Source organism: Dryobates pubescens, chromosome 12 (genome assembly GCF_014839835.1).
Source record: "Dryobates pubescens isolate bDryPub1 chromosome 12, bDryPub1.pri, whole genome shotgun sequence".
In the NCBI taxonomy this organism is placed as follows: domain Eukaryota; kingdom Metazoa; phylum Chordata; class Aves; order Piciformes; family Picidae; genus Dryobates; species Dryobates pubescens.
This window is the reverse complement of record NC_071623.1, coordinates 22,611,209-22,638,665: the sequence shown is the minus strand read 5'-3', so window position 1 is coordinate 22,638,665 and position 27,457 is coordinate 22,611,209. Positions and strand designations below refer to the sequence as shown.

General features: G+C 41.5%; 1 protein-coding gene across 2 annotated transcripts in view; it reads left to right on the top strand.

Moving 5' to 3' along the window:
- EVA1C (eva-1 homolog C) overlaps positions 1 to 27,457 on the top strand; it is a 41,786-nt gene that overhangs the window by 819 nt on the left and 13,510 nt on the right. The window contains exons 1-4 of one of the 2 annotated variants that reach the window (XM_054165798.1): positions 9,481 to 9,798; positions 14,929 to 15,125; positions 18,524 to 18,647; positions 21,658 to 21,810. In XM_054165798.1, the coding sequence (XP_054021773.1) occupies positions 9,795 to 9,798; positions 14,929 to 15,125; positions 18,524 to 18,647; positions 21,658 to 21,810 (478 nt within the window). In that variant the 5' untranslated portion in view covers positions 9,481 to 9,794. Of the gene's footprint in view, positions 1 to 9,480; positions 9,799 to 14,928; positions 15,126 to 18,523; positions 18,648 to 21,657; positions 21,811 to 27,457 lie in introns of those variants that run through there. The other variant, XM_054165797.1, reaches the window with a different exon arrangement.

The following is a 27,457-nucleotide window of genomic DNA, read 5'->3' as shown; positions in this document are numbered from 1 at the left end:
GAGGGTTTGAACTGTCGGTTTCTTCTCAGCTGCGCGATGGGAAAGCTATGCGTGAATCAGCCAGGGCCTGACCAGAAGTGCGTGGAAGTCCCTGGAAAGATTCCCACTTTCTCCTGGAGACTTGGAATCGGGCCCTGAGTGAGCCGCTTTTAACTCCAGTAGCAAACAAATGCTTCACTTCTCTATGCTGGGAGAGTGCTTTGCCTCTTACCGCTGGAATGATGAGAGTCGCTTTTAAGTGAGCAGAAGCACTCGCGGTCATTCAGAAATCACGTATGTGATTACTGCGAAGGTGCTGTCCCGGCGCAAAATGAAAATACTGTAGAACCTGGAAAGATTTGCATGTTTCTATCAGAATGAAGAAGCAATCTTTCATTTTTGCATGAGAAAACAACACCCTTGCAACTTTTCTTATGCTCCAGAACATCTCACTGCTCTTAGAAAGTTACTTAGAAGAATAGTTTCTATTTCACGGTAAGCACAGCACAATCCTGGCAGTTGTAAGCTTAAGGAAGTGCCTCTAGGGCAAAAAGCAACCCTTACCCTTGATGAAGAGAGCAGAACTTTTCAAAAGTCAGTCAAGTGCACCGGAACAAAGTTAGGGTATAATTAATAGGTCAAATGTGTTGTTATGCATATGAATACAGTTCATGTTAATACACTACAAAAAAGCTGGTGATGGTTCTGTAGAAACTATTTTCTCAGCAAATACAAAGATCAGAACTATACACCTGGATAAACAGCATTGCCCCTATTAGATGCCTTTCACATGTAAAAGGCTTTTAGATGTTTGCTATCTCATTCTTTGGTGGCTTTTTTTTTTTTTTTTTGGCTTAACTGCTGGCCTGTAGATGTTAGTTTTGGAATCACATGTTAGTTCTCCACAAGAAAATAAAATAAATGTTCGCATTTTCCCTTTCAAATAGCCGCGGAGTTAAAAAAAACCCTCCCTCTGGTTTATCTAGGAAAGTTCCTCTCACAAAAGTCCATTCACTTTTCAAATGAAGCTATTTAGATAAGGTTATCCAAGATACATTTCAGAAGTACAGCTGCATTCAGTATTCATAGTGCACTGAACTTTCCAAATAGGTAGAATGACCAAGGAGAAATCTCTGTCTCACCCCAGAGATTAATGTTAACTATGTCGTGCAGACAGTTCAGTAAATAAGTAGAAAAGAAAAATCAGATTCCAAAATTCTTGCCAGCCTGGGAAGTTTCCAGACCCAAACAAATTCTGGCTTCAAAAATGGACGTTGTGGGCCAGTAACTGGTGGATGTAAGATGACACCTTGCAGTGCCATCCCCACTCCGTTGAATACCTGGTTAAGGAATTACGACAAGCTCTGTAATAGCAGCCTTAATCTGAGCTTCTAAAGTTGCTAAATTTCCTTATTTGCTCCGTCCCTGAGCAGGAACAGCGACTTGATTTTCATAAGCTCTGTTGAATTTGCATGAAAAGAAATCTGTTCCATTTAAAGGGGCAGGGCCCTGCCGCTGCCAAGGTGCAGTCAGCTCCCGGGGGATTGTCTCAAGGGATGAGGAGCGGGGACCTGGCGCCCTCCGTTCTGCTCACCACCTGCACTTTCACTTCTCTGCAAAGGGTCAGGTCTAACCCTGCCCTTCTGAGGGTAAAGCTTAGAGGCAGCAGGTTAGGGGTTTCCATGTGCAAGCTCATGTCCTAGCAAAAGGAACTGAGGTCTGCACCTTGAATGTGTTCTGCGTGATTTGCTGTGATACTGGGAATTTAGCAGTACACAGAGAATTGGAAGGCCAGTTGCTTAAACTTCTCCTTTTCACAGCTTTCAGGTTTTTATACTCAGATTATCAGGTGCATACTTTTGTGGGTCATTGCTTTTTCCAGTCTTTGTGTTTCCAGCATCAGATCTCTACCTCAGCAGCCCAAATTCTGCTCCTCTCTCCGCCCACCCCCTCCCTATTCTGACAGCTTTCTGTAATCGCTTCTCAGACTGCTGCCTGATTGCAACAGCAGAACATGTAATCTTTGTTGATCTCTTTATTTGTATATTAAATTGTGCTAGCAACTCTAGCCTGCCCAGAGTCTGTTTGTTAACCACAAGCCCTAACTGCTTCCTGTAGCAGCACAAAGATGACCCCTCTTGGGTTCTGTTTGATGTCATGGAAAGGGGAGTGGGGAGCAGTGTACATGGATAGTGAAGGGTTTTGGTTTAGTCTCTCTCTCTCTTTTTTTTTTTCAATGCTTGACTTGTATTTACTTCCTTATTTAGAATACTATGGTAATTTTTTATGGATCACTTCACAGAATAGAAGCAGTGAAACTGGTACAGTATTTTCCCCTCGCTTTTCATGAGAGAGAGGTTGGCAACTCTGGCTATGAGTAGGATCTCTTCATTTGGTTATTGCAGATCAGTTGCTATTGTGGTCTTGTTATTACTCTTGGCCTTGCAGGATCCAGAGCTGCAGGTTCTTGTTCTCATATGTTTCTTAGTCCAGCTTTTAACTATGGAAAAGATTTTTTGTTAGTTTTTTTTTGGGTGAGGGTGTTTTTGAGATGTTTCTTCACTGTGCAGTAACATTTAATGAATTCATATACAAAGCGATATTTTCTAGTGAAAAAAAATGTTCTGAATCGAGACTCCAACAGCAATTCTAAATAAAACTCTGAGGAGGACTCGGTGTCTATAAACAAAGTTAGTTTCCCCTTTTAATGGAAGGAGATATTGATATATTGAGATGTTAGTACATACAATACTTAAAGATCTGTGTAATCTATTCTTCTCTAGAACTCCAGTGACAAAAAGGAACATATTTATTAATTGCACTGGTTATTGGAATGAGGGTTTGCTCTGAAGTCTGCAGTCCTCTGTGTGATTATTTTTTTTAAGTGAAATACAAACATTTATGCCCAGATTTGAAACTGTAAGCTGAAGATTTGGAAGAAGAGAGATTTTATCCACAGTTCTTTCCCTAGATCTTCATGCATATTGGTTTGTTGCTACGCATAGAGAATTTTCTTTCCCTCATGCCTTCAAACCACATCTGAAATACCTTTTCACCAAAATATTTATTTATGTCCACAGTTTAATTCCTCAGTGATCACTTGCAGAGTTCAAATTTCAGATCAGGTCCCAGTCCAGGACACTGAAGGCTGCTGTGAATTTTGCTAATTCTCTTGTTTCTGGGAACCAAAACCCTAAATACTCTGGGCTTCCAGGAGACTGTTAGAAGTGAAGAGAGACAGTTTTCAAGAAGTCAAGGCCATGTTGAGAGCTGTGTCCTCACAACTCCTCTATGTTCAATGACAGTTCCCCAAAACAGGCAAAATAAGGAGCTGCTAAACCCAGCAAACTTACATGCTATACTTATACTTAACTTGTATACTATACTTACATGCTTACACTGGTGCTATAGAAAGCCTGACTGTCTGCTACCATTGCAGCTGAGGGAGAATCGTTTTTGCTAGAACTGGTGGTTTGCTCGGGCACATGTACCTTCCCAACAGCAGGAGTCACTGCTCCCTCATCTGCTCCCCCAGCTCTCCTTGCTGGCAATAGGAAAACTGCTTGGCTCTCCCCTTGTCTCTGTCCTAGTCCTGCTTTTTCTCCTGCCTTTTTCCTGTTGCAAAAATTAACTGACCTCTTATCCATCTGGGAACAAATTCCTTCTCTCTGACAATGCTGAAGAGCACACATTCACCTTTATTTATACCCCATTCTTCCTCTTCTACATGCTACTTTGAGCTCAGGCTTTTTGCTTGAACTGGCCTCTGCTCACTTTGTTGTCAGTCTCCCTTTCTCTGTCTTAGCCTAAGCTGGTTTTTCTGGGCTGCTTTCAAGAAATGTAGCTATAACTGAAGATCCAAAATGAAGTAACTCTGTGATTACATAAATGGGCTGAAGAATGACTTTCTGGATGGGAACAGAAAGAACAGCCACTGCTTAGGTAGAACTTTTTAATCTTTGTCTGCAGGTGTCAACTTTTCTTTCTGTTTCCAGAACAGTTCAGACAGAACTAGCATTGCTTTAACTGCATAGTCTTGATCTTCTGACCCAACAATGGAAACCAAATGTCTCTAATGAAAAAGCAAGCCAGTTCACCCAAGAAATACAATCTGATTCTGCGGCCCTCCTGCATCATGAACTTCCATTAAGTTCTGTGGCATTCACCCATGCCGGATTCCCCCAGGCCAAAGGAAAGCAAACAAATGCGTCAAGCAGATGCTTTGTTGGTGATAATGTGGCAGGATCAATCATGACCAACCACAATGATGCAGAGGGTTTTTTGTTGGGTTTCTGTTGGTCAGATAAAATCCTATATATATTTTCTTGAGTGGATTCTGTTGACTCACTGTGGCAAGTGGAGCTTGTCCTTCAACCAGGATGTTTGAAGAGGTGCTAAAAGGAGTGATGTCAATGATGCATCTTCTTGATACTGCCTTGTGAAAGTCAAATTAAAATTTGGCTTGCTTTATTTAAAGAAAACCATTTCATTTTAGAAACATGTTAGAAGCATGTTTCATTTCAGTAATATGGGAGTTAAACTTCAAAGTCTGGTTTAAATTTTCTCGTAGTGGAGAGGGTTTGGGTCTGGGATTTCTTTTGTGGAACAAAAAGGTGTGTGTCAGAAGCAACGTTTTAGTTTAGATCATGCTGCTGAGATCCAAGATGTTTTTTTAGTCCTGTCTCTGCAGTTCTCTCTGCTTTCCTGAGGAGGTATAGCTTATGAAATCCTATTTTAGATGTGGATTTTGCCTAATATTTCTTTGTGAATTCCACTGATCAGATTTAATCATCTTTGTTAGGGAAGTAAAAGCATTGGACCTAATAAATTCCCACACCTTCTGTGAGCATAAACAGATAGGCCCTATTGGCATCCCCAAGAAAGGATGCTACTTCAAAAGCTCCCCTGAAGTGGTACTCTATTCTTCAAAGCTCTGCTCTTTAGAATAACTTTTGAGGTCTTAGCGTGATGCTCCTGCCTGTGCAACAGATGCAGGGAAATTCAGGCATGAGACAAAAAAAGGTATAAGAAACCTGAGTTCCTGTGCTCCACTGCTCAGGAACCAACATGTTTGCGTTTGTCATTCAGATTCTTACACTTTTGGGGCAGGGACTTGCTTTGTTCCCACCGTGCACCTGACACATGATTTGTTATTTTTATTCAACATAGCATAGATTAGCTCCCCCTGCCTTCTCATCCCACCTGCTGCTCTACCCTTCTTAGTAGGACAGAGCTTTCAGACAGTCTCAGCTTTATTAGAGAAAGGGATTACAGACCTGTTCCAAATACACACTGAGTTTTTGATGAAAGTGTCCCCAGACAGAGAAAACACTGTCTCAGTAGTCCCCAGCTATCAGAATTCTGTCATCTGCCAACAATAATCTACAATTAAAATGGAAATATTTTGATATATTACCAAACACAGACAACGGTGTCTTAAAGGGAGCAGAAGGAGGCGTGGTTGTGTCTTAATAGTTCAGCACTGGTGAGTCATTTCTTCTGAATTTCTATGCATTTTGAGAGTTTTGTTTCAAAGGTCTATTGTGTGGCTTCTGGCAACAACATAAATACCAGCAATATTTGGCTCTTCATTTAGAATGAATTTTAAAGCACCACTCATAAGAGCTGATTGGAAGCCTATGGTCACTGGAAGGATTCCCAAGGATTTCACTGGGCTTTGGATGGGGGTTTCAACCCACAAATGTTATTTTTCTTCATTGTATTTATTCTTGGATAGAAGGACAACCACAATATTTTCAGGATAACTTTGCAATTGGGAACTTTTCATTTCTTCAAGCCAAAACTGAGCTGGGGACAACAAAATGCTGTAAAGTAAATCATCAGGCTATGAGGGTAAGGCAATGCTGGTGGGTTTACTTCCCTGGCTTGGACTCACTGTACTACAAGCCACCATAACACTGCAGATTTGTGAGCTGCCAGAGGATAGACATTCAGTAGGCAAATTCCCTGATCTCTAATTTATTTAATTCTTTTTGAGTCTCAAATATGAACAGGAATACAACAACAACAGAAAAAAAGGCAAAAAACCAGCAAAGTTTGAGTCAGATTTCTGAATGCAACATGAAACCTCTATTCTGTTTTCTGAGTAGCTGGCAATGAAGAGGCTTCCCCTCTCCTCAAGTCTGAATGAAAGTTCAAGTTCATAAACCCAAGTTTTCAAAGATGTGTTTTCCTCTAGCCCCTGAGGTTCTGCTACTTGCAGTCTTTGGGAAGATTATAACTTTGATGTCTCTTGGGCATTATGATTCACTCCTTCTGTCTCCAGAAGCACTTGTCACTTGCTGAGCCTTTCTCTTGTGACTTCTTTTTAGTGGCACTAGAAGAGGCTACTCTCAAATCACAAGGACTTTTTGACAAGGGCAGTAAAGATCCTCACAGTCTCCCTTAACAATGTTGTATCTCTTGCCAGCGTGTTAGGGTAGAAGGGAGAAAATCTTCCTTTTCTACTGAAATAGTTCCTATAGTAAGTTCCAGGCCAAGTGTTTTCCCCTGTGGCTTAATGGAGTAGCTGAGGGGAGTATAACTGACTGTAGTGTGGAGTTTATTACAGATCAAAATCTCTGGGCATCAGTAATAGTTTGCCTCTTCCTAATGCAAGAAAGGAAGAAGGAAATAAAAAGAGAAAGTGAGTGAGAAAAAGGAAATACACAGAGATCTTGCCAATTTCCTCAGAAAGCCATTTGGATACAATGGGGGGAAAAAAAGCATCACTCCTAGGAAACAGCACAAGGGAATATGAAACACTAGATCTGAAGGAAAGAGAGAAGAGCTGTGGAAGGGTATGAGAGAATAGGCACCTGGCCTTCCAATACTGGATTCGTGGATTTTTCCACTCTACAAAAATTTCTCACATAACTGGAAGTCTGAGAGGAGTGGCATGGATATGAAGAGGTTATGTGGTTCTTGGAGAAAAAATGCCCATTGGATATAACATAAAAAGTTAGAGGAGGTCTATACTTTCTTCATGACGTCTTGGTTTTGTATTTCTAAAAGTAGCTCATGGGCTGGTTTCTTGCGTGTGCTGCCACTGGCTGAATAAACCCTGTTCACATACTAGAGTTTGAATGTAGTTTTGTGATTCATTGTCTGCTGGTTACCTGGGTCTTTTCCTCTGGCTTAAGTGAAATGAAGCAGTTACTTAATCTGACCTTCAGATTTAGAGTTAGGTTCAGTAAGATGATTATGACCCAAGGGGGGATGACTGTGAGGGGGAAAAAAATAAATAAGACACACACTGATAAAACAGTGCCTGGAAAACCTGACTGGCATCTTCATCACTCAGGCCTACTTTAATTGCCATGCTATCCCAAAAGCACTTTTGCTTTTAATTTAAGCATTTTCTTATTGAAGGCTTAAGCTTTCATCTGTCATTGAGGCCGGTGAAAACAAGTTGCTTCATTAGCAGCAGGCTGATCAGCTCTCCGGAATATGCTGTCTCTTCAGTAGCTAGGTGACTTTTAGCATTAGTCAATTGTCAGTTCTTACTCTGACTTGTCATCTCAGACTTCAATTTTTGTGAAACTTCTAGCAACTTTGTTTCTTTGATCCCTGTACTCCATAGGTTTGAAACTGGCCATTGAACTTAACAGTTTTGGGGTAAGGGAATGGCAGATGGACAGAGATCGTGGTCTTGTAAGCTTCCTCTCCTTTAGAAATCGTTAGCAGAAATGGTTAACAGGCAACTTTAAAGGACTTATTTTCAGAAAATCAACAGCTTTGTGTGCTCTCAAACCAAACTCATTTAGAAATGAGGTTTGTTTATGGTCACTACGATCAGTGAAACTAGATTACCATCAGTTTTTCCAAATGCACGTCTATCCCCACATCCAAAAAAAAAAGTGTATAGAATAGGAAAAATAGAGTGATTATACAAAAATGGGTTTATTTTCAGAGCAAACCATCGTGTTATGCCATCCAGCAAACAGATGATGTTAGTGGGATAGCAGTCACTTGTAAAGAGTATAAGTATTGAGAGGAACAGTGAAAAAAAGGCACGCTGGAAAAAACACAACCAAGTTATGGAGGGAAATTAGGTCAAATAACTGACTGTGCAAGGTTGTATTAAGCAAGCATGGGGTTTTTATACATATCTGCCTAGTGAAGCTGTTATGCTTGCTTCAGAACAGTGAGAAGAATAAACAATACTTCTGCCTAAGTGTATTTCTTGCTGATAAAAGACTGTAAGTAAGACCAAGTCTGGCTACAATGACTCAAACAGTATGCTTACAATGCACTTGGATGAAAAAGAATAAAATGATAGGGTAAGAAATAGTGTGAATTTTAGAAACAGTCTCTTTCTTGGATAACAATTTGCCCTCTGTCATGATTACTAATTTCTGCAGAAAGAACTTGCATACAACTGAAGTAAGAGACTAAAGAGAATTATAAGATACAGATCCTTGCTTCTGTGATATTCACACACAGAGCCTCGCTCTGAAAACTGATTATGCAGTAACCCTGAGCAGCATGGTCTGTGACACAGCTGCCTCTAAAGACCAGTGGAGGGTATGGCAGAGGAGATGAGGTGGGAAATGCAGGGGTTACTTTCAGTGCTTCCTTCATGGAACAATGTAGAAAATATTGCTGGGAAAGTAGCAGCTGGATCTCAAATACCAATAAACATCAGATTGATGCTTCTAATGGTGTTTGTAGTGGAGTTTATCAACAATTCTGTTATCACTGCATGAGATCTCTTCCTTCAAACTTGCCAATCTTGCTTGTGTATTTATAATGACTGTTGGCACAATTCTTCACAAAACTGCGAGAGCTGATGCAAATTTAGTGAATGGATTAGCCTTCTGGGACTCTCACAACAACATCTATGCTATTTCAGTCTGGTTTGGTCTAAAATGGATTTGTATGTCTTTAGAACAAGCTACCAAATTGCTGTGCTAATTAAGTTAGATTGAGCTATGCACAAGAACTAATACTACTAAATCTGTACATGAAAGCCCGTTTCTGAGGCTCCTCAGAGGCTGTGTGCTACACAGGTTCAGGCTCTAAAAATATTGCATTGCAAAGCTGCTCCCTTGCCAAAAAGACGCTACAGCAGCCAAGGCTAAGATTGCTTTTAATATGTGGTAGGCATTAGACTCACAGCTTGAAATGCTGTTTACTGTGGTTTTCCCATATGGTGAGCTGTGTGCCAGTGCCGTGAGGCTGGACAGAATATACACATTTCTTTTTTTACTCTAATGCTGACAACTGAAAAGGGCCTTAAGGTCTTGTAATAGCATCCTCCAACATAAGGAATGAATCCAGCAAATCTGCTTGCCCCGTAGTGACTTCTGCCACACATGGGAGATGTAACACATCTTTTGTCTGACCACTTCTAGGCTTTTTGGTAAACTGAAACTTTCTCAGTTCCCAGTTTTTCAGTGTTCTCAAGAGAAAATAAAATCTGGATTTTCATACCTTCAGGTTCACTACTACTGTTATTGTTGCTGCTGAAAGCAATTACACCCAAAGCATATGTTGAGTATGAAAACTGCAACCTTTTAAGAGCTCTGTTTCATGTAAAGAGGTATCTATTCACAACCTTTACTCTCTTAGGCCAGTTATTTTTGTCTGTCATTGTTATTACAGTTTATCAGCCCCCCTTTGCAACAAGAAGTGACCAGCAAGGCTTAAAGCTTTGTTCAGCTGCTCAGCCTCAGTGTTTTTGTGGTGCTGTGTTTTTCCAGTTCAAGTTCTTTGTCAACACAGTAGATGCTGTGACTAATTTGGCTAATTCTGGGAGAAAGGATTATGCTTGGATTCTGCATTAGTGTTTTGAGTCTCAGTAAAGAGTTACAATGAGTGAGTAGTCTGGGTTATGCAGACAGTTGGGTGGGATGACACCTTCTGGCCTTCAAATCAATGGGATCTGTTTATTGCCGTATGATTCAGGCTTAACTTCTGAGCCGGTCTGTAACGCCTTATACATGATTTTGTATGCAGAGCACCCCATACATTGCTTATGAATGTGTGTCTCGTATGAATGGGAAAGCTTCCAGGGGGGCTTTCACACAGAGGTGCAGAGATACTATTGGGACATTGCAGTATTGCCAAGTTTGTCTAATCTAGATGATTTTCACAGTAGCTGACTATTTTATCTTTAAAACTATTTTACTAAGTTTCATACTGTTATAAAGAATGACATTTGTCATTTTTGAAGAAATAGAGAGGACATCTATAATCCTTTCAATCACAGAATAACCCTTGAAAAAGTGACTGCTGTAGCTGAACACCGCATCCCCTTCCATCACCAAACAACCCATGAAATAAAGAGAAGGCCCCCAATATGTGGTTTTCAGTACTGAGTCATCTAAGGAATTTTATATGATCTGCTTAAGAGTGTTTGCTCATGATAAGAATCTCCATAACTCACAAATCTTCTGGTGAAGACTCACAGTCCAGGTGTACACACAGCCACGGCCTCTCTCCATCCATGCTGGGGCAAGCCTTGCTTGTGCTCCAGTCCTCCCTGTGCCCTGCTTTCCAGGGAAAGGGAATCTCCTCTCCTGCTGTCCAGGGAGGAGCTAGCGAGTATTTCCTGAGCCCTCAGGAGACAAGGACTGCGGTCCTGTAGTCCAGGCACAGCCTCTAGCTCCCATAGTAGATGATGTTCTTTTAAAGTTTTCTCAGCATTCACAATGAACAGATACTAATTAATTAAATACAAAACGAGAGATTTTGAGCAACAAATAGTGTGCCCTGAAGTGCGTGTAGCCCAGGCAATATGCTGGGCTGGTGCCTGAAAGTGACACAATCCTGCTGCCTGCTTTGGATGGTGACACAGCCCTGCTGTCTATTTTGGATGACCTGATTTAATCGTGCCGGTTGAGAGAAAGGCAGAAAAGGAAGCATGCATCAGGAAGAGTGACAGACCCATTCAACTGTTACAATGCCCTCCCTCCTGATAATCACGGCTGTTATTAATGGTAGAGATAAGAACACATTTCCCCCCTACACTTACATTGTTGTTTGGCTAGATTTGCTGCCTTGAGGGAACTGTTTCTGTACAGATTTTGGTAAACAATATAGAGATACTCAGGGTCTTAAGAAGATGAAGCTTTCTACTAGCCTGATTGCAAGGCCATGCTGCCCAGTAAAGGAGAGAAAAGCAACTGAAAACTGCGCCCTCCTGTGCAAGAACCACCACTCCGTGACTGAGGTGAGAGGCAGCAGCTGCAGAGAGAACTGACATCCCATACAGGGCAGGCAGCCCCCTGGTGCCTGAAGAGGGCCTTCATCAGGAGAGGAAAGAAGCTGGAGTTTTTCAGGGAAGACCAAGAGGAAATCATGATTTTTTTGAGTGGGAATTATTTCCGAGTGTGAGCTGTGAGCTGCCTAATTGGCACCACTCTTTGCAAAGGGCTGACTGCTCCACCTGTGTCTACACATTTGGGTTATATAGTAATAAAGCAGGTTTATGTGGTCTCCCACATAAGACAAGCAATTTGGATACTAGTACGTCACTACTTCTCTTATCAGAGAACATTAGGTTTCAGCCAATTTCCATTACTATTTTTATCCTTTATTGTGTGCAAATACAGCAGGATTTTAATAGCAGAGTCACTTCAAATGCCACTTGGAAGGCCAGAGAGCACGATGTCTTATTTTCAGCCGTCCACCTGATGCTATTTTTGTAAGTGAGCCATATTGCTTGTACAGAATCAGAGCAAGTTTTTTTTATAAAGGTGGCTTTTTTAAAGGATTGAATAGTTGCAATTGTTGGGGAAAGGTGCTTAGATACTGGATTAGGAATTTGCAGGATCAAAGTAGCAGTTAAGATGCCAGGGAACTCATCCAAATCACAACATAGCTGATATTCTTTAGGGAATACTGGGCTGTTTTGTATACAGCACTCTTGGCTCCAAGTAATGTAAAACCTGAGGAATTGAAATGATTACAAATATCAGGCTAAATCTTTCAAGGTGTTGAGTGCTCACAACTAATGTTGGACTGAATGCTGATTTACACTGTTGCCCTTTAAGCTATGGCAATGTCAAAGGCGTTCGGCCTCTGTAAATGCCCCTGGAGGCCCCTTTGCAGTAACAGACTGTAGGAAAGTCGCTTGGATGCTGTTGGGCATTCAGCCCATTTTCCTGACAATACTCAGCACCTTTCAGGAGCAGGCTGACAGAGGAGTGGCTCTGGCAGGAAAGCTCAATTATTTGTGATCTCAGTTACACAGAAATGTAAGGGATGGCTTGAGATCTAGACTGCAAATAGCAAGAATTTCTCTCTGATTTTAGTGGCAGCACCCAGACTGATTCAATGGGGTGAGGAACTCGCCTACATCTCTGCTTCAGTGGAAGGTGCATCAAGCTGACTCCCATCTTCTCTTAGGCTCTAATTGAGAGCAGTAAAGACAATAGTGGATCAGGCTTCTCCTTTCTCCAGACTTAGTAACTGATATGGCAACTGAAGTTTCCTATGCAGTTGCACAGCTGGAGCCAGAAAAGGTGCCAGAGAACTGAAATACTTTATTTTCTTATCATTTGTTTGGAATACTTAAATTTCTATTTAAAATGTTGGTGGCTTTTTGTTGTTGTTGTTGTTGTTGTTGTTTTTTGTTTGTTGGTTTGGTTTGTTAATTTGCTCCTCTTTGGTTAAAGGTCTAAAAAGGCCCCAAAGTGTAAGCCTGAGCCAGCTATTTTTCAGTCTTTTCTTTGTGAAAACTGGTTTTTGTTTTAATGATACAAACCCCTTGCCTTTCTAGCTCAGATTCACCCACCAAAACAAGAAAGCACAGATCAGGTTGTTGTTTTGGGTTTTGTTGGTTTCGTTGGGTTGTTTTGTTGGGTTCTTTTTGTTTGTTTGTTTGTTTGTTTGGGTTTTTTCCCCCTGTTATATTTAACAGTGTGCCCGTTTGACACTGTGCCTTTAAGGACAAACAGTGCTGGAACACACTGGCTAAATGTTTTCAGTACTAGAACCAAAACACTCTGATATTCTAAACGAATTTCATTGGTGGATAGACAAAATTGTGTAGCAGTTGGAATTTTTTTTCCCCTCAGTTCAGTTCGGTTTGGGAGTTGGGGGAGTGTGGGTGATCAGCCTGTTCTCCCTGCCTGCTTCTTCTGCGAACTGCTGGAGTTGGCCTTCAGATAAGCAAAACCTAATCCTGCATGGGCTTTTGAAGCTTACTAACAACTCTTTTCCTTAGTAACTTGCCTTTCTCTCTCTCTAACCCCTTTTTGGGGAAAAAGGGAGGTAGGGGGGGGAGAGAGGGGGTTCCAAGGAGGGGACCCCTCCCTCGGGGAGGGATTTTTGTTGTGTTATTTCTCTTTGCTGTGTATTTCTGTGTATATATTGTAAATACCTGTATATATTGTGTTATATATAACCTGCTTTCCATATATGCTTGTAAATATATAGCTTGCTCTTTCGACTGGGCTAGTTGTGGTTTCTTACTCTGTGGAGGAGGGAGAGCTAAGCCCTCTCTCAACCTACCTACAGTGTTGCTATCACTGTAGCAGGGTAACAAGCAAGACTTCTGAGGAGAAGGTGCTAGCTTTTGTCTTTAATGAGACCAGTTATATGTTTGGAAAAGAGGCAAAGATAGGAAGTGTATACTATTTAATTTTTTTAATTAAAAAGATGCTTGTGTAATCATGGTCTCAGTTTTCAAAGTTCTATTAGTGTTTCATTGCTTGATCTGGTGCATTTGGAGGATATTGTTTGGGGTTTTTGATGTGAATGTGGATGAACTTGGTGTTGTAGAGTTTGGGAATTTGTTGTAGAGGTAATTATACAGAGTTTATCCCAGGTATAAGGAAACTAATCAAATATCATTATAGTGTGCATGTTAATGAAAAGTTTGGCTAATAGTGGAAGAATTAGTGTATTTGATTTGATTGTAGTATATTGGATTGTCATAAAACTCATGGGGAAAGAAGTGGGTTTGGGTCCAGTTTCTATGTGTTTATGGATGAGGAAGGATGTTGCACCATTTGTTGACTGTATCCTTTTATGTCTCCTGTCTCTCATGCCTCACAAGCCTTCTCTGCTTTAAAGTAGATTTCTTGCAAGTGTGTCAGAATGGTAGAGATAGCCAAGCTTTCTAAATAGAAGTGAGGAAAGCCTCTGAATTAAATTATCCTTAATAGTGTCCCATCACAGTGGCTAATTTGTAATGGTCAGAGGTAGTACTTCGTATGTTTCCATTAAAGTATTCTGCAGAACAGAGAGAAGGCCACCAGGAGATTAGGCTTATAAATATTTGTGGTGATAACAGAAATATTGGCTAAAGAGACAATATATGATGAAATACAAATCAGAAACCAAACTGTCACTATCTCTGCTGCTGATAGACTTATTAAAAGATGCAAACTGATGGTACAGGTGGACAGCTTCATACAGATCCTACCTCTCCCTCTCCTGGTAACACTGATAAACTCTCTAGCAAATACAAAATTCTGTGTCTTAATTCTGGGCTCCTGTCCAGCAATTACATGCCATCTTTCAGTGACACAGAGAGACACACTTATTATTCCTTGTGTGAAACACAACTGCCTAGGAGCCCAGAAGTGCAAAGCATCAACATAAGATGAGGTGTAAGGAATACCTTAGCAGCTGGAATGTGGGAGGCTAGCCTGTAAAACTAAGAAATAACCCTTCCAATGTCTGCAAACTCCCTGGGGATATTAGCAACCCTGCCTGGCAAGGGCTTGAGCCCATTTGTTATCTGTGAAGTGATGTCTTTGACATGGCACCACTGCTAGTGTCTGTGACTCACTGCCACCCCACCTCTTGTTTTCCAGACTTGAGAGTTACTAGCATGTAATGGCTGACCCATTGACAGAATCATGTGGTGAGGCAGCAGGCCACATGTGTAACCTTGACGGCAGTGCCCTTTCCAGAGACTGATTGTGATTTTCTTATTATCTAACGAGCTTGTCATTTCTTGTACTAGTTGTAACAGAGCTGAATATTTTCTAGGTTACCTAACCAAACTTCTGCAAAATCATACTGCCTATGCCTGCGATGGGGAGCATCTGAGTCTGCACTGTCCTCGGCATTCAACAATAAGTGTTCAGTCAGCATTTTATGGGCAAGATTACCACATGTGTAGCACCCAGGAGCCTGAAAACAGGATGACAGAACCTATAAACTGTGTGGCACCCACCTCATTGCAGGTATTGCACATTGTAAAGGTTCCTAATGCACAGAATATTTATGACAGTTTCCACGTGGTGGGCTGTGCTGCATGAAAATGGGAAGTATTCACAGCCTTGAATGAAATGACATTGTGTCTATGTCTGTTTACCATCAAAAGTATTACAGCTGAAAGGATTTGTCTGGCCAGCAGGATATTAGCATACAACTGTGAGAGCTTTATAGATTGCCTTCTATTCTGGTGAGCCTTGCTTTGGAAACTCCATTCTCAGTGTTTCCTATAATAAATTCCCCTTGAAACAAGGACTGATCATGACTGATCAGACCAGTCTTGATCCATCACACAGGTTCTTGTCCTCAGGAGAGGATTCAAACATTGGACAGAGCTGGATTACAAATCCACTGAATTCGATGGCATTTGGTTGGTGTTTGGCTTGTTCCATGCCTATCTTTACTTGCTGGAAAGGCACCATGACAGCTAAACAGCAGACCCTAAACACTTCTGCACATATCTGCATTTACATGAACACATGGTTTGTGTCAGTAGTATTCTATGTCTGTGTGCTGGGCCCAATTAAGCATAGCCTAAAATGATTTATACTTCATAAATTACTACTTTCTGCTGTGGAGTCTTCTGTAATGAGGCTTAGAAGGGCTGACTTACAGTGCTGTGAAAGGCTTGTTTCCCTGTAGCAAAAAGGTCCAGTGTTAGGCCAAATTCAGTAAATCACTGCAAAAATGAGTAGTCTGTGCACTGTTCTGTTGGTGAGGCTGTTGTAAATGCTCTACAGACGCTCTGATGAAGTTTGCAACATTTGTGCTTGCTGCTGACACATTATTGCTTGATAACAGGAATGTTTGTTCCCATCTTGAATTTTTTTACAGAGTGATTCAGTGGTAATATCCTCTCTCCAGAAACAGTATTAGGGCATTTTACAAGTGTGGCTTGCCCATGATGTACTGCAACTTTTAAAGACATTCCAGACATGACCTATGGGCCATGTGAAAGTACATCTCTCCACCAAAAAGGGTAGGCCAGATACATCGTTGATGTCATTTTATTGACTACAGTAAAGTGACACCAATGGTTATTTTGGGCTTGTGAGTGCCTTTGTGGGTCTTCATCTTCCCCCCCCCCCCCCCCCCCTTTGAATATCATAAACACAGCATGGGGTAACTGTTGTATAAACTCTCATCATCATGCAGGAGCTGCCACTGATCAAAGGCATTTTGATGAGGCCACGAACATAAGGGATACAAATGCTCTGCATCTCAGGGAATTCCGGTTCTGTCAAGGAGGAGAGACACATCCTGTAAATCTAATTTCTTAGAAAAGAGCACCAGTGATTTCATCCCTCCTCCCCTTCCCTTTGGAACTGCATCTGCAGTCTGCATAATTGGGCATGATGCTACCCTGCAGCCAGGAGGAAGCATAAGAGGCATTTTTTCACAGTGACCCCCTGTTAAAAGGATCTCTGCAAAGTTGTATTTGTCTCCAGATATTAGCAGTCCAGTGCTATCTCGCTATGAATATCATTGTTTGCTTTTGTGGTTGTGTGTTTCTGCACAGCAACTTGATAGAAAATGTGACTGCTGCTTACATTAAGTAGGAGAAGATACAAACAGATGCACAGGAGATGATTTCAGCTCAGGTGCAAACAGAAGGTGACTCAGTAGGGGACAGCTTTCGCCACTTACTAAAGATGTAACTGTTTCACTGGCCTGTTCCAGAACCATCCCAGTTAAGGGAGTTACTTGTTTGACTTGCAGCTCTGTAATAGAAGAATTGACTGATAAAGTTAAGTCTGCTCTGCTTTTCCTTCCCTTTTAAAATCTTTAGAGTGCAGTTAATGCTCAAAAAGTGTTGGATCCAAGTCCTCTGTTTCTACCAACGGAAACAAAAAGGCAAGAGTGTTACAGGATCACTGCAATGTGCTGCCAATGTGTATCATTTCTGCTTAGGAGGGATGGCTTGCAGGCATGACAGGAGACATTCAGCCACTGCCAACTCTCAGCCTGGAAGCAAGAGTGCAGCTTGTGCTATCACAGTGGTATCTTGGTATGGCTGAGACCCCTTCTGAGGAGAATTAAGGCAAAATTTCCTATAGATGTTACAGGAATACCCGAAACTATCAGAGAATGGTATCTTACATTCACTGCTGTTTACAGTGGGATGACTCATAGACAACACCCTCCTTATTGCAGCCTGCTGTGATTTTAAACATCAAGAACCCTAAGCACAACACCACAGACTATCCAGAAGCAGTGTATAGAAAGCCCTCTCTTTGAAGGTGAATAAGAGTTTCATAAGTACACCCTTGCATTTAAAGTAGGGAGGTTTTAGGTGCTTTGGCTTGTGGCGGTGTTAAAAACTGGACTCAGACTCATCTTGAGCGATGTCTTTGTATTTTCTATAGCTACAGCTCTAAAAACACTGATGGAGCAGGAACACCAATGGGAGTGCTAGAAGTACTCAGTTCTTTTGTAGGACTTTGAGAGGGTCCACATGATCCTTTGCATATAACACTTCTGGCTTCTGTATTATCCTCCTTCTGTTGTCACTGCCAGTGAAGCAGCACAGTAAGAGCCATGATATATTGCCGGGCAAAAAGATCTCAGGTAGATATGGCCTTGGAAAAGCATTTTTAAAGAAGAAGAAGAAGAAAACAAGGTAATCAGGCTTAAGATAGGAGGTCATATCTGTGCTGTCAGACTAATTCTGAATTTTGTTCAAGTGGCAAGTCAAAGAGATAGCTGATAATGTGTGTAACTGCAAGCAAGAAGTAAGCGCCCCTTAAGAAGTAAGCGTCCTGCATGTGGCTTAAAGCTGGGGTTGTGCTTAAGTGTCACCAAGCACACCAGGTCATTGGAATTCTGTTAAGTGAAGATACTGGAGAGCATGATCAGGTCAACTTAGGGAAACTGAGATGAAATGGTTAAAAATGCATCTTTTTGGAGTTACCATGCTTCACCTGGACACCGCACTTGCATGAAATCTCTCAGGAGTGTGTGAGTGCCTCAGGTATGTCAGCAAAGAGGCCGGAGGCTAAGCATGTTCCTACTTGCTCTGGGCTCCACAGAGTCCCAGGCACCACTAAGGCTGTGGTGGCACACAGCAAGATCTGTCTGACTCTGTGGGTAGAGGGAAAGGTGACATACAGCAGCAAATTGTAACATCAGTTGGTAACAACATTGATTGCCGTGGGCATCACTGTGATGAATGTGTTCACATAAACTTGGCCATGAGGCAAAGTGCAGTAGAGGTGTGGCCTAAATCCAAGGGTACAGATGTTTCTTACATGTTTATAGCCAAAAAGCTGTGAAGGAATGATTCCTCTGTACAGGAAAAGAAGTGTTCTCATTGCCGTATAGCTTCATACCTTGTTTTCAAGCCTATCCTTTTTGCCCATTGTTCTAGAAAGTACTGGATGAATGCCAAAACCTGAGATCCTGCCAGCTCCTTGTCAATAGTCGGGTTTTTGGACCTGATCTGTGTCCAGGGACCACTAAATTCCTCCTTGTCTCCTTTAAATGCAAACCTAGTAAGTAATTCGCATCAGGCAAATGTGGTTTTGTATCTGTTTTGTTGTTTGTTTTGGTTAAAATGCTATTACAGAAGGCTTTGTGTAAGTCCTTGTGAAGTTTTGAGACTTAGATTAAAAGCAAACTGGGCGTTTTTTTCTGCTTTACCTCATTTCTCCATTGTGTTTACAACTTCAGTGTGCTTACTGCCAATTTTGTGGCCAGTGTAGTTTGGCAGAGTCAGATGTTAGACGTCAGACTTGAAAGGAAAAATGTTTGGGCAATTATTTTTAAAGAGATGGCAATGATAATGTCATATTAGAAAAAAAAGACCTGAACATCAAAACCAGATGCTTGGGCTAAGGATCCAAGTCATGAAGAAGATACCATAATAATGAATATGCAAAAAAAGCTTAAGGAGATGGGACCAAAGCTTTCAGAAATCCTCTGTTACCACCTTCTGTTTACAGAATAATGGCTGGAGGACACAAACACCTGGCTAACTTTATTATAGAGTTTACTTATATACCTGTGTTCTATGCAGGTAACATGATATATACAGGGGCAAATCCTGCCTCAAAGAGGATGTGCTTTGTAAACATGAGAAAAATGTAAGAAAGATTAAGACAATCATCATGAGGTTTTATTTATTGATGCTTTCAAATGGCTTTTCTTGTTGCTATTGTACATGAGAAAAAGCCCGAGTAGCCCAGTGGCTCAGCTGGTTTTTGGCAGCCAATGCCCAGTGTGATTGAAATGGGTCTCAGAGAAAATAGCAGAATGATGATTTGGGGGTAGGTTCCCCAGCCAACTCAGAAATACCATCCCACAACTAGAGGAGAAAGTACAATAGAGATTTTGTTTAATGGGAGCATTAAGATAGACATCATTGGTGGAATAGGAACAGAGGTGGCAAGAAAAGTGAAGGGCCAGTTTATGCAGAGTACTGAAGACAGAGCAGAGATATGGGAATAGAGTAGGCAGATATTACCTTTGGCAAAGTGCTGACACAAGAACTCCCAGGAAGGTCTACTGGGCCAGTCATTAATGGGGGGAAAAAAAGCCTGAAATTTGCATTTTTAATGATGTGTTTTATTTTATCAATAGTTTAAATTTAACTTCTTATGTATTAGTTACTGCATTATTAATAATAGATGGATTAGGATATCTTAGATGTGTCTTGTGTCGTTGGAAGAAATCTCTTTTTACTAATCAAAAGTGGATTGGGATCCAGTTTGTTACTTCAATAAGTTGCTTAATGTTTTCCCCACAGGGAATAAGCTACTTTGAATATGTAATATTCTCTATGATCTAAATTTTACAAAAGCTGCCCAGAAGTGTATTTAGCAGCAAATGTTAACTGCAGCATTGAGGAACAGTACAGTTCTAGTGCAAATTACATGATTTCACGTGGTGGGAGGTTTATACTTGTAGGTAAGATTGTGGGCTCGGCTGTGGCAAGCATCCTCACTCAGTGAATCACTTGAATGTAATTTTAAGTCTGTTTTACACTTTCCTTGCCTTCAGGTGGGCACATAAACACCTAAATCTCTGCCTTTTTCATCTGCTCAGAAATATTGTTGCTGTATCTCTGCAGAGGTCTCTGTTGTATTCTTAACTTTGTCTTATACCACTTGTAGGTTTGTTTCTGTTCTCTGTCCTGCAGTCAGGGAGCACAGCCGTACAGACAGAGCCCAGCTTTAGCCCATCAGCCCTTGGGTCAGAGCCTCTGTTTTCTTGGCATGATCCTCATGGGTGTACAGTATGGCAGATGCTTCTACAGAAGTAACAATCTGCAGCAGGTCAAGTATTTTTTAAAATCATTCTTTTTAGACTTAAACTTGCAACTGCTGATGAGCTTGTATGGAAGAAAGTGGATTATTACCAAGAACACTGACCTTTTTTCTCCTTGTTTGTTTTCATCTGTTCTATTCTAAATGAAACAATAATATTTTCTTTATTGAACAGATAAGTTTTTCTCTCTCCAGTTCCCCTACCACAAACACCCACACTCTACTCACAGGGATACTACTCAGTAACAATAAAGTTTTCCTTTCCCTTTTCTCCTGCTCGGCTCAGGATCCTCCTTTTCCTGTTTTCACATTTTGGAAGGACAAAAAAAATGTAGCAGAATAAACTCTTCTGCCTGGCCTTATCTGCAGCAAAAATGTCCGCTATCATACCTAGACCAGGAAGATTTGGCAGTAAAATGCTGAGAGCAGAGCAACTTCTTAGGCCAGCAAGAAAGGTCCTTGCCTAGACAGTGGATTTTAACCAGTTCCCTAGGAGGGATTAACCACAACGTCTGGAAGATGGTCTCCCTTCCTTCCCCACTTCTGTGCTGCAAGTGCTGCCAGTGTGCCTTTGCCAGCTAAGAAAGGCAGGGGGTGTATTTTTCTCAGGCTCCTGATTCACATCTCAGCAAAACTTTAAAATGAGCCTGTGCTGGCTAGTCACGCCCAGGGGAAGCCGCTGACCTTGGTGGAGCCATGCAAATACAGCTGAGAGCACTGTCTGGCTCAGGACACGCCGTCCGTCCCCATGCCTTTGTGCCTGCCATTCTTCAGCACTCTCTCAGCGTGGTAAGCAGTGGCACTGGGTGATGCCAGCCACCCTCATGATTGATGAGTGTTTGGAGGCTCTCAGCACTCAGGCCAGCATCTGAAGTAGGCATAGAATGCAACATTGTCCCAGGAAGCGACAAAAGGAAAGGATGAGGCTTCTCTTGCTGAGCAGTGGTGGAATCCAAGCCGGGAAATCAGGCAGGAAGGCAGAGGAGATTGGCAAAAGTTAACATTTAAATTGCTTTCAAAAAGGAGCCAGAGGCTTTAGATAGTCATATGGGAGCAATGTAGTTGGAGGAAGCACACCACTTTGCTATTGGCTTTGTCTCTAGTTGTGATAGTGCCGCATATCACTCGCTACAGAACTTACAGAAAAGCTGGTTCCTGTCTTGCTGTTGTTTGCTATTATCAGTCCAGCTAAGTAAATTGCCTCATGCTACCATATTGTTGTTTGCTTCTGTTTTAGCTGAATACAAAACCAAATCAGCATGTGAAAACCAGGAACTGAAACTCCACTGTCAGGAGTCCAAATTCCTTATCATCTACTCTGCCACCTATGGCAGACGGGCACATGAGGAGAATGTCTGCTCGACAGAAGTGGAGCACGTCCCCCCCTTTGGTATGTTGTCACACTGTTGATAGACCTTCTTCAAGCAGGTGCACAGGGGAGAAGCACGGGGAGAAAATTTCAGGCACAAGAGCAACAGCGTTTTGAAAGTGCCAGTGATTGAATTGCAAGCCAGATTGTTTCTGAAACCCAGACAAATTGCACAGTGTAAGGGGGAAACACAGAGTAAGAAATGCAGAAAAGTAGTAAACTTTCATAGAGTTCATCAGTCCTTAGCTCTAGTTCTGTTGACCATCTGGAATTTAGGTGATGTATACTAAATATCAGCTGTTTGTTTCTGTTCTTCCCCCAACTTCTGACAATAATTAGGCAACCCGAGTGTCATGGTGCCGGGTCCTGCTGCTACCTTCTCCTCTGATCTCTAATTCTGCCAGCTCTTCCTTGCCTTAAATGCAGACGGTAAGGATAGGGTCTATAGGTCTGTCACTGTTACATGAACAGGTTCCAAGACAATGGCAGTGGAAAATTAAATGTGCCTAGGACTTCACTTTGGCACCAAATCCAGCAGGCAGAAATGTCCTTTGTATGTAGTACTTACCCTCCAAAGCAGGATGACTGCATGCAACATGCTTCTTGGGGCTGCTCCCTGGCCTGTGCTAGATCCTCAGCTCTGACAGGCAGTTGTTGAGAAGATGCTGTTGGCCCCAGGCTGACGGGTGCAGGGACCATGCTCATCATAGTGGGACACTGCATTGCAGGGCCAGAAACATGCCCCTTCACGTCTGATTTACTAGTACAGGTGCATGTCAATATATAATATTAATGTAATTATATTAGTAATTAATATATAAAAAATAGATTAACATTGCTCTAACATTAATATTACTGTGGTCAGACTGTGACCACTTTCAGGCACAGATGGTTCCCTTTTGAATAGGCAAAAGTCTCCAAAACATCGTAAGTGCACAAACAACCAGTCATTGACTTTGCTCTCTCTGGTCTATGATTAAAGACTTGCAACTCACTTTTTATCACTAAATACCTACATTTGTGATGATTGTGAGGTTGTATGGTGTTCACTGGTTGACACTGAAGGTATGAAGGTAAGTTTTCATGCCATGGAGAAGGACAGCACTAGATATGTGTGCTCTTCAAATCCCTTAACACCACACAGGGAATGAGTTATATGGCTGGTGCCAACCCTGTGCAAAGACTGAGCTTTACTCCTAAGAAATGTGCTACAAGTGAAATCTATAAGAAACATCTGAGAACAAGAAGAAGAGATCAATAATTAATCTTAAAAGCCACTTGTCTGCAAGCCAATGTTTCCATTTAGTTATATAGATATTATTAAAAATGTATTGGCTGAAAATTGTAATCTGTTCCTAGGCATGAATCTGTTTAAAATTGCTGGGACTATGTTTCACATCAGCTGCCTTGTGTGGTCCTTCACACAGACTTTAGCTCTGCCTATCCAACCCAAACTATTCCATGTTTCTATCTGTTTTATGGAGGAAACATTTTAGTAGGTTTCTGACAGGCTCATACATCCTTCATGATGTAAGGCACCACAGAGATAGCAAAGTTGATCTAGAAGTCTGACATCATGCTAATTTCTTACATTTAATTCACCTCTGGAAATCACTTACCTCTAATGTCAGCTCTTACAGTTCACAGGTCAGAATACTGCAGCCCCTTCTTACTGGATAAAGTTCCCCCATATAAACAAAGAAACAATTTGCACCACCATCAAGCTTTCTGCTGTAGCCACCTGCATATGAACACCTCTTGAACAACACTCTCTCTGTTGCTGGGTTTGTGTTCTATAAAGCAGTCTAGAAGTGTGATAATAGGAGAGAGCATCTAGAAAGTAGCTCCTTATATATATTCCCCATTACTTAATGAAAGTGCTTGGCCTCTTCCTGCATAGTACCAGTAACCCTCTGCAGTGGGCATAGTTTTCAAAAGCACCTATGTCATTTGGGAGTACACATTCCATTACCACAAGAGACTTAGCACTCAGGAGCCAAATCCTGAGCAGATCTATCCATCCTGAGCTTAAATCTTATTTATGTGGTTATTTAAGCACATACAGATGTGAGTGGGTGCATGATGAGACTTTTAAACTGTCTGCATACATCTCTTTCAAGGAAAGCAGTGGTAACTTGAATGTCAACACGGTTTTAATTATTTGAGACCATTTGGAAAACTTTAGCTGCTCTTGATTCTTGAATCAGAGCCCTTGCACTTGTATGTGTTTGCACCAAAAGCTGAATCTGCTCAAACACACATCCATTGTTACTTCTACCCACATTTTGCATCTCAGCCTAAAGGCAGTGCTTGAGTCTTTCCATTTCTTTCACTGCATCAGAAGGAAACCAGCATTTTTTTAGCACTATGCAGCAAAGAAGTCATCTGTAAGTCCTAAAGACAGGTATAGGAAGTCTCTGTTGAGCTCAGAGTTTTGCATCTATCCATACTTGGTGTGGTCCTGCTAGGAGTACTGAGTGTTGAATTAATTAGATACTTCTATAGATTTTTGTGACCTCATGTTACATGTAATACAGCTGGTAAGCAATTAATGACAAGCAGCAGCTTTGGACTGAGGCAGATGTATGCTGAACCATTGCTTTCTGTGAACAGTCTGTCAAACCAGCTGGCAGATTTTTGGAGCTTTGTTTCAAAGGGAACACAGGGAAGCATAAAGTGTCCTTAGCATAAAGGCTCAGAATTCTCCATATGGGAAACAGACTGTATAAACCTATCTCTGGTATTGGTGATATCTGTGTGGCTTTGAAGCACTTGTAGGACCCTGAGCCTCACCTCAACATTTAGCATGACTGCCTCCCCTCAGAGGAGCCAGTTTAGTAATACAAATTGGCTGCCATTTTCAATACAGAGAAGGAAGAAGAGCAATAGCATTGTGGTGTCATTCCTGCTAGATAAAGCCTTTACAGTAGAGTTGTTCTCTGGTGTGGTTGAGTCTTGCTTACCCTAGGCAATGGAACAGCTTTAGCACAAGACAAAGCCAGCTGAAAGGCCCACACAGGATGAGTTATGGAAAATATACATTCAAGTCCTTGTTCTGATTCATATAAAGACAAGACTTGAATCTGGGTAAAGATTTGAACTACTGAGTACAAGAAACTAACAGGTACCATAGCTAACAAAGCAGTGAGCCTTCAGTCCCAAGACTGATATGCAGAGTTATATGTGTAATTTGCACCTTTCCTTTCAAAATGTCTCCTGCTTTTGTTAAAAATTACCAGGAAAAAACCCAAATAAACAAACAAAAATCCACCAAACAAGCTGCACTTGGAACAACTCATCTTGCTCCATGGAATCTGGGAGGGAGGGAGGCTTTGTAAAAGGATGTGAAATTTCCATGTAAGACCACTATAAAACATTTGCCCTGTATTTTCTCACTTTTTATCACTTTCACCATCAAACTGAAGTATGATATTTTTGCATGTCTTTGGTCTTGCTCTCCAACTTGTCATCAAGGCCACTCATTCCTATGAGTGACATCGTTACCCACTTCAAACAACAGTGCATAGAATCTTGTCTCCAGGCATTTTAGGATATTTTGCCTTCAGAAGTTTATTCTGCAAAGTAGGCTCCTAGCACAAGTAGCAAAGTTCACTGAGGCACAGAAAATTATTTGCATTGTAGGATCTCTGCATCTTTGCAGGGAAATAAAAACCTGCAAGCAGGGTCTTGCTTCTGCAGCTACATTCATAGGGCTGGCACTGTTAAGACTATGCAGAATTTACAGAAAGTAACTTTACTAAGGCTCTCCAAAATGTCACTATAAAGCTAAAACTGCTTTTGGGTGCAGTTTTGTAGCAGATGGTCCTGCTTTAATTGTGTCCAGCACCAAAGCAGGAAACTGTATCAGTTTGTTCCTGTGAGTTGTTGGCTTTTCAGACACCCTACCTCTTTTATATTTGTACTAACATGTGCATGAGGAAAGAAAGAGAAAATGTCAAGGTTGTGTCAGAACAGGTTACCATAGAGAACACAAGGAAGATTCAGGTCAACAAACATCTCTCAATAACTTACTCTTGTTAATACATGAAAGTACTTGGAAAAAGGCTTGCTTCTAGGTCACTTCTAGCTGCAGCTTGCAAGTGAAAACTCTAAAATATCCTTTCCATAAATTGTGCTTGGATGTGCATTGGTCGGTGAGATGTGCATTCCTTCAAGCACTTATGACCAGCAGAGCCCTGAATTAGTTCTCTTCATTGCTATAAGGTAGGGTTCTATCCAACACAATCCTCTCTTTTACTTGTTTCCACTTTGGGAAGGTTGAGAATTCAGGCGTTTTCCTCATGCACCATGACATGACATAACCTGGGGCTGGGTTTTGTACTAATCCTCTATTCCCAGTGAAATGGCATTCAGCTAAGAAGAAGGGATTTTAGCAAGGCAAGAAAGAGAGCTTTCCAAAATCCTGTAGGTTCCTTCCAGCCCAAGAAGGTGTCATGATTTGGTTATGTAACAGCTTTTTATGATACTGTGATTACTCTTCCCCCACCCTGTTTTTTGTCTATTTGTTTGTTTGGTTGGTTTCTTTTGTTGTGGTTTTGTTTGTGGGTTTTTTCCTGTGGATAATTCAGAGGGTCTACAGCTCTTACTCATTAACACTAATTAAAAAGCTTTTGTTTTCTTTCTCTGACTGACAGATGTATATTCTTCCCAGTTTGAGCCAGTCCCTTGTATAAGTCTTTTCATAGCAGATGTAAATGAAGGTACAAATGGCTAAAGGCAGATCTGGAAATGCTTATACACTGAAGTTACTAGGTTCATGATAGCTATGGACATCTAGGTCCCATGAAACACAAACTTTGTAAGCTGGATATAGAAGTACGGATGCTTCAAGGATCATTTAGTTAACATAAGCACTGAGCCCAGTTCTCTGCTGGGAGAAGCAGCAACAGCTTGTAGCTCAGAACTGCTACAGAGAAGGCAACTTTTTAGACTGCAAGTATCACTGGTTGAAGGCCTTTCCACTCCTGAGCATCAGCTGCTTAGCAAATATATTTACTAGCTAAATGTGACTCTGATTTTGAACACAAGCCCTGTGGGCAGTTGTGCAAGTAGCAGGCTGCTGAATCAAGGAAACCTGAGGCTTCAAAGGAGTTTAGTAACACAGCATAGGACCTCTTCCAGGGACACTGTGAAAATGCAAATGTGCTCCAGCAGTAAAGGCAGAGGGATGGTGTGAGTGGGGTAGATGCAAGGGCACTGCTCTGTAGCAGAACCAGGGCTCAGCAACATGGGGTAGGTTCACATAACCCTTGCAAGCTTCTGCCACTAGCACCTTGCCATTCTGAGTGTGGGCGACAACAGTCAACTGAGTTTTATGGGTGCAAAAGCACAGATAAAATTGTTTGGTTTTGCTTCTACCACTGAAACCTTTAAGTCACCTTTCTCTCTCTGTGCAGGCATTAGATAGGAAAAGTTCCTTGTCCATGTCAACCTGGGTCAACTGGGAAGATTAGTAGGTGTTTTGAGCTCCAGAAAGTTCCAGTAGGAGCCACTGTACCCCTTGATCCCAACAAATCATGTTAAAAGAAAAGCTCCCCAAAAAGAAAAGGGTGTTCAGAGCAGTGGCAGGATGAGAAGTGGTTGTTTGAAGGGAAGAAGAAAAGCAGCCAGCATTTTGAGTCCAGTTAGCTTTCTGCTGAGAAGAACA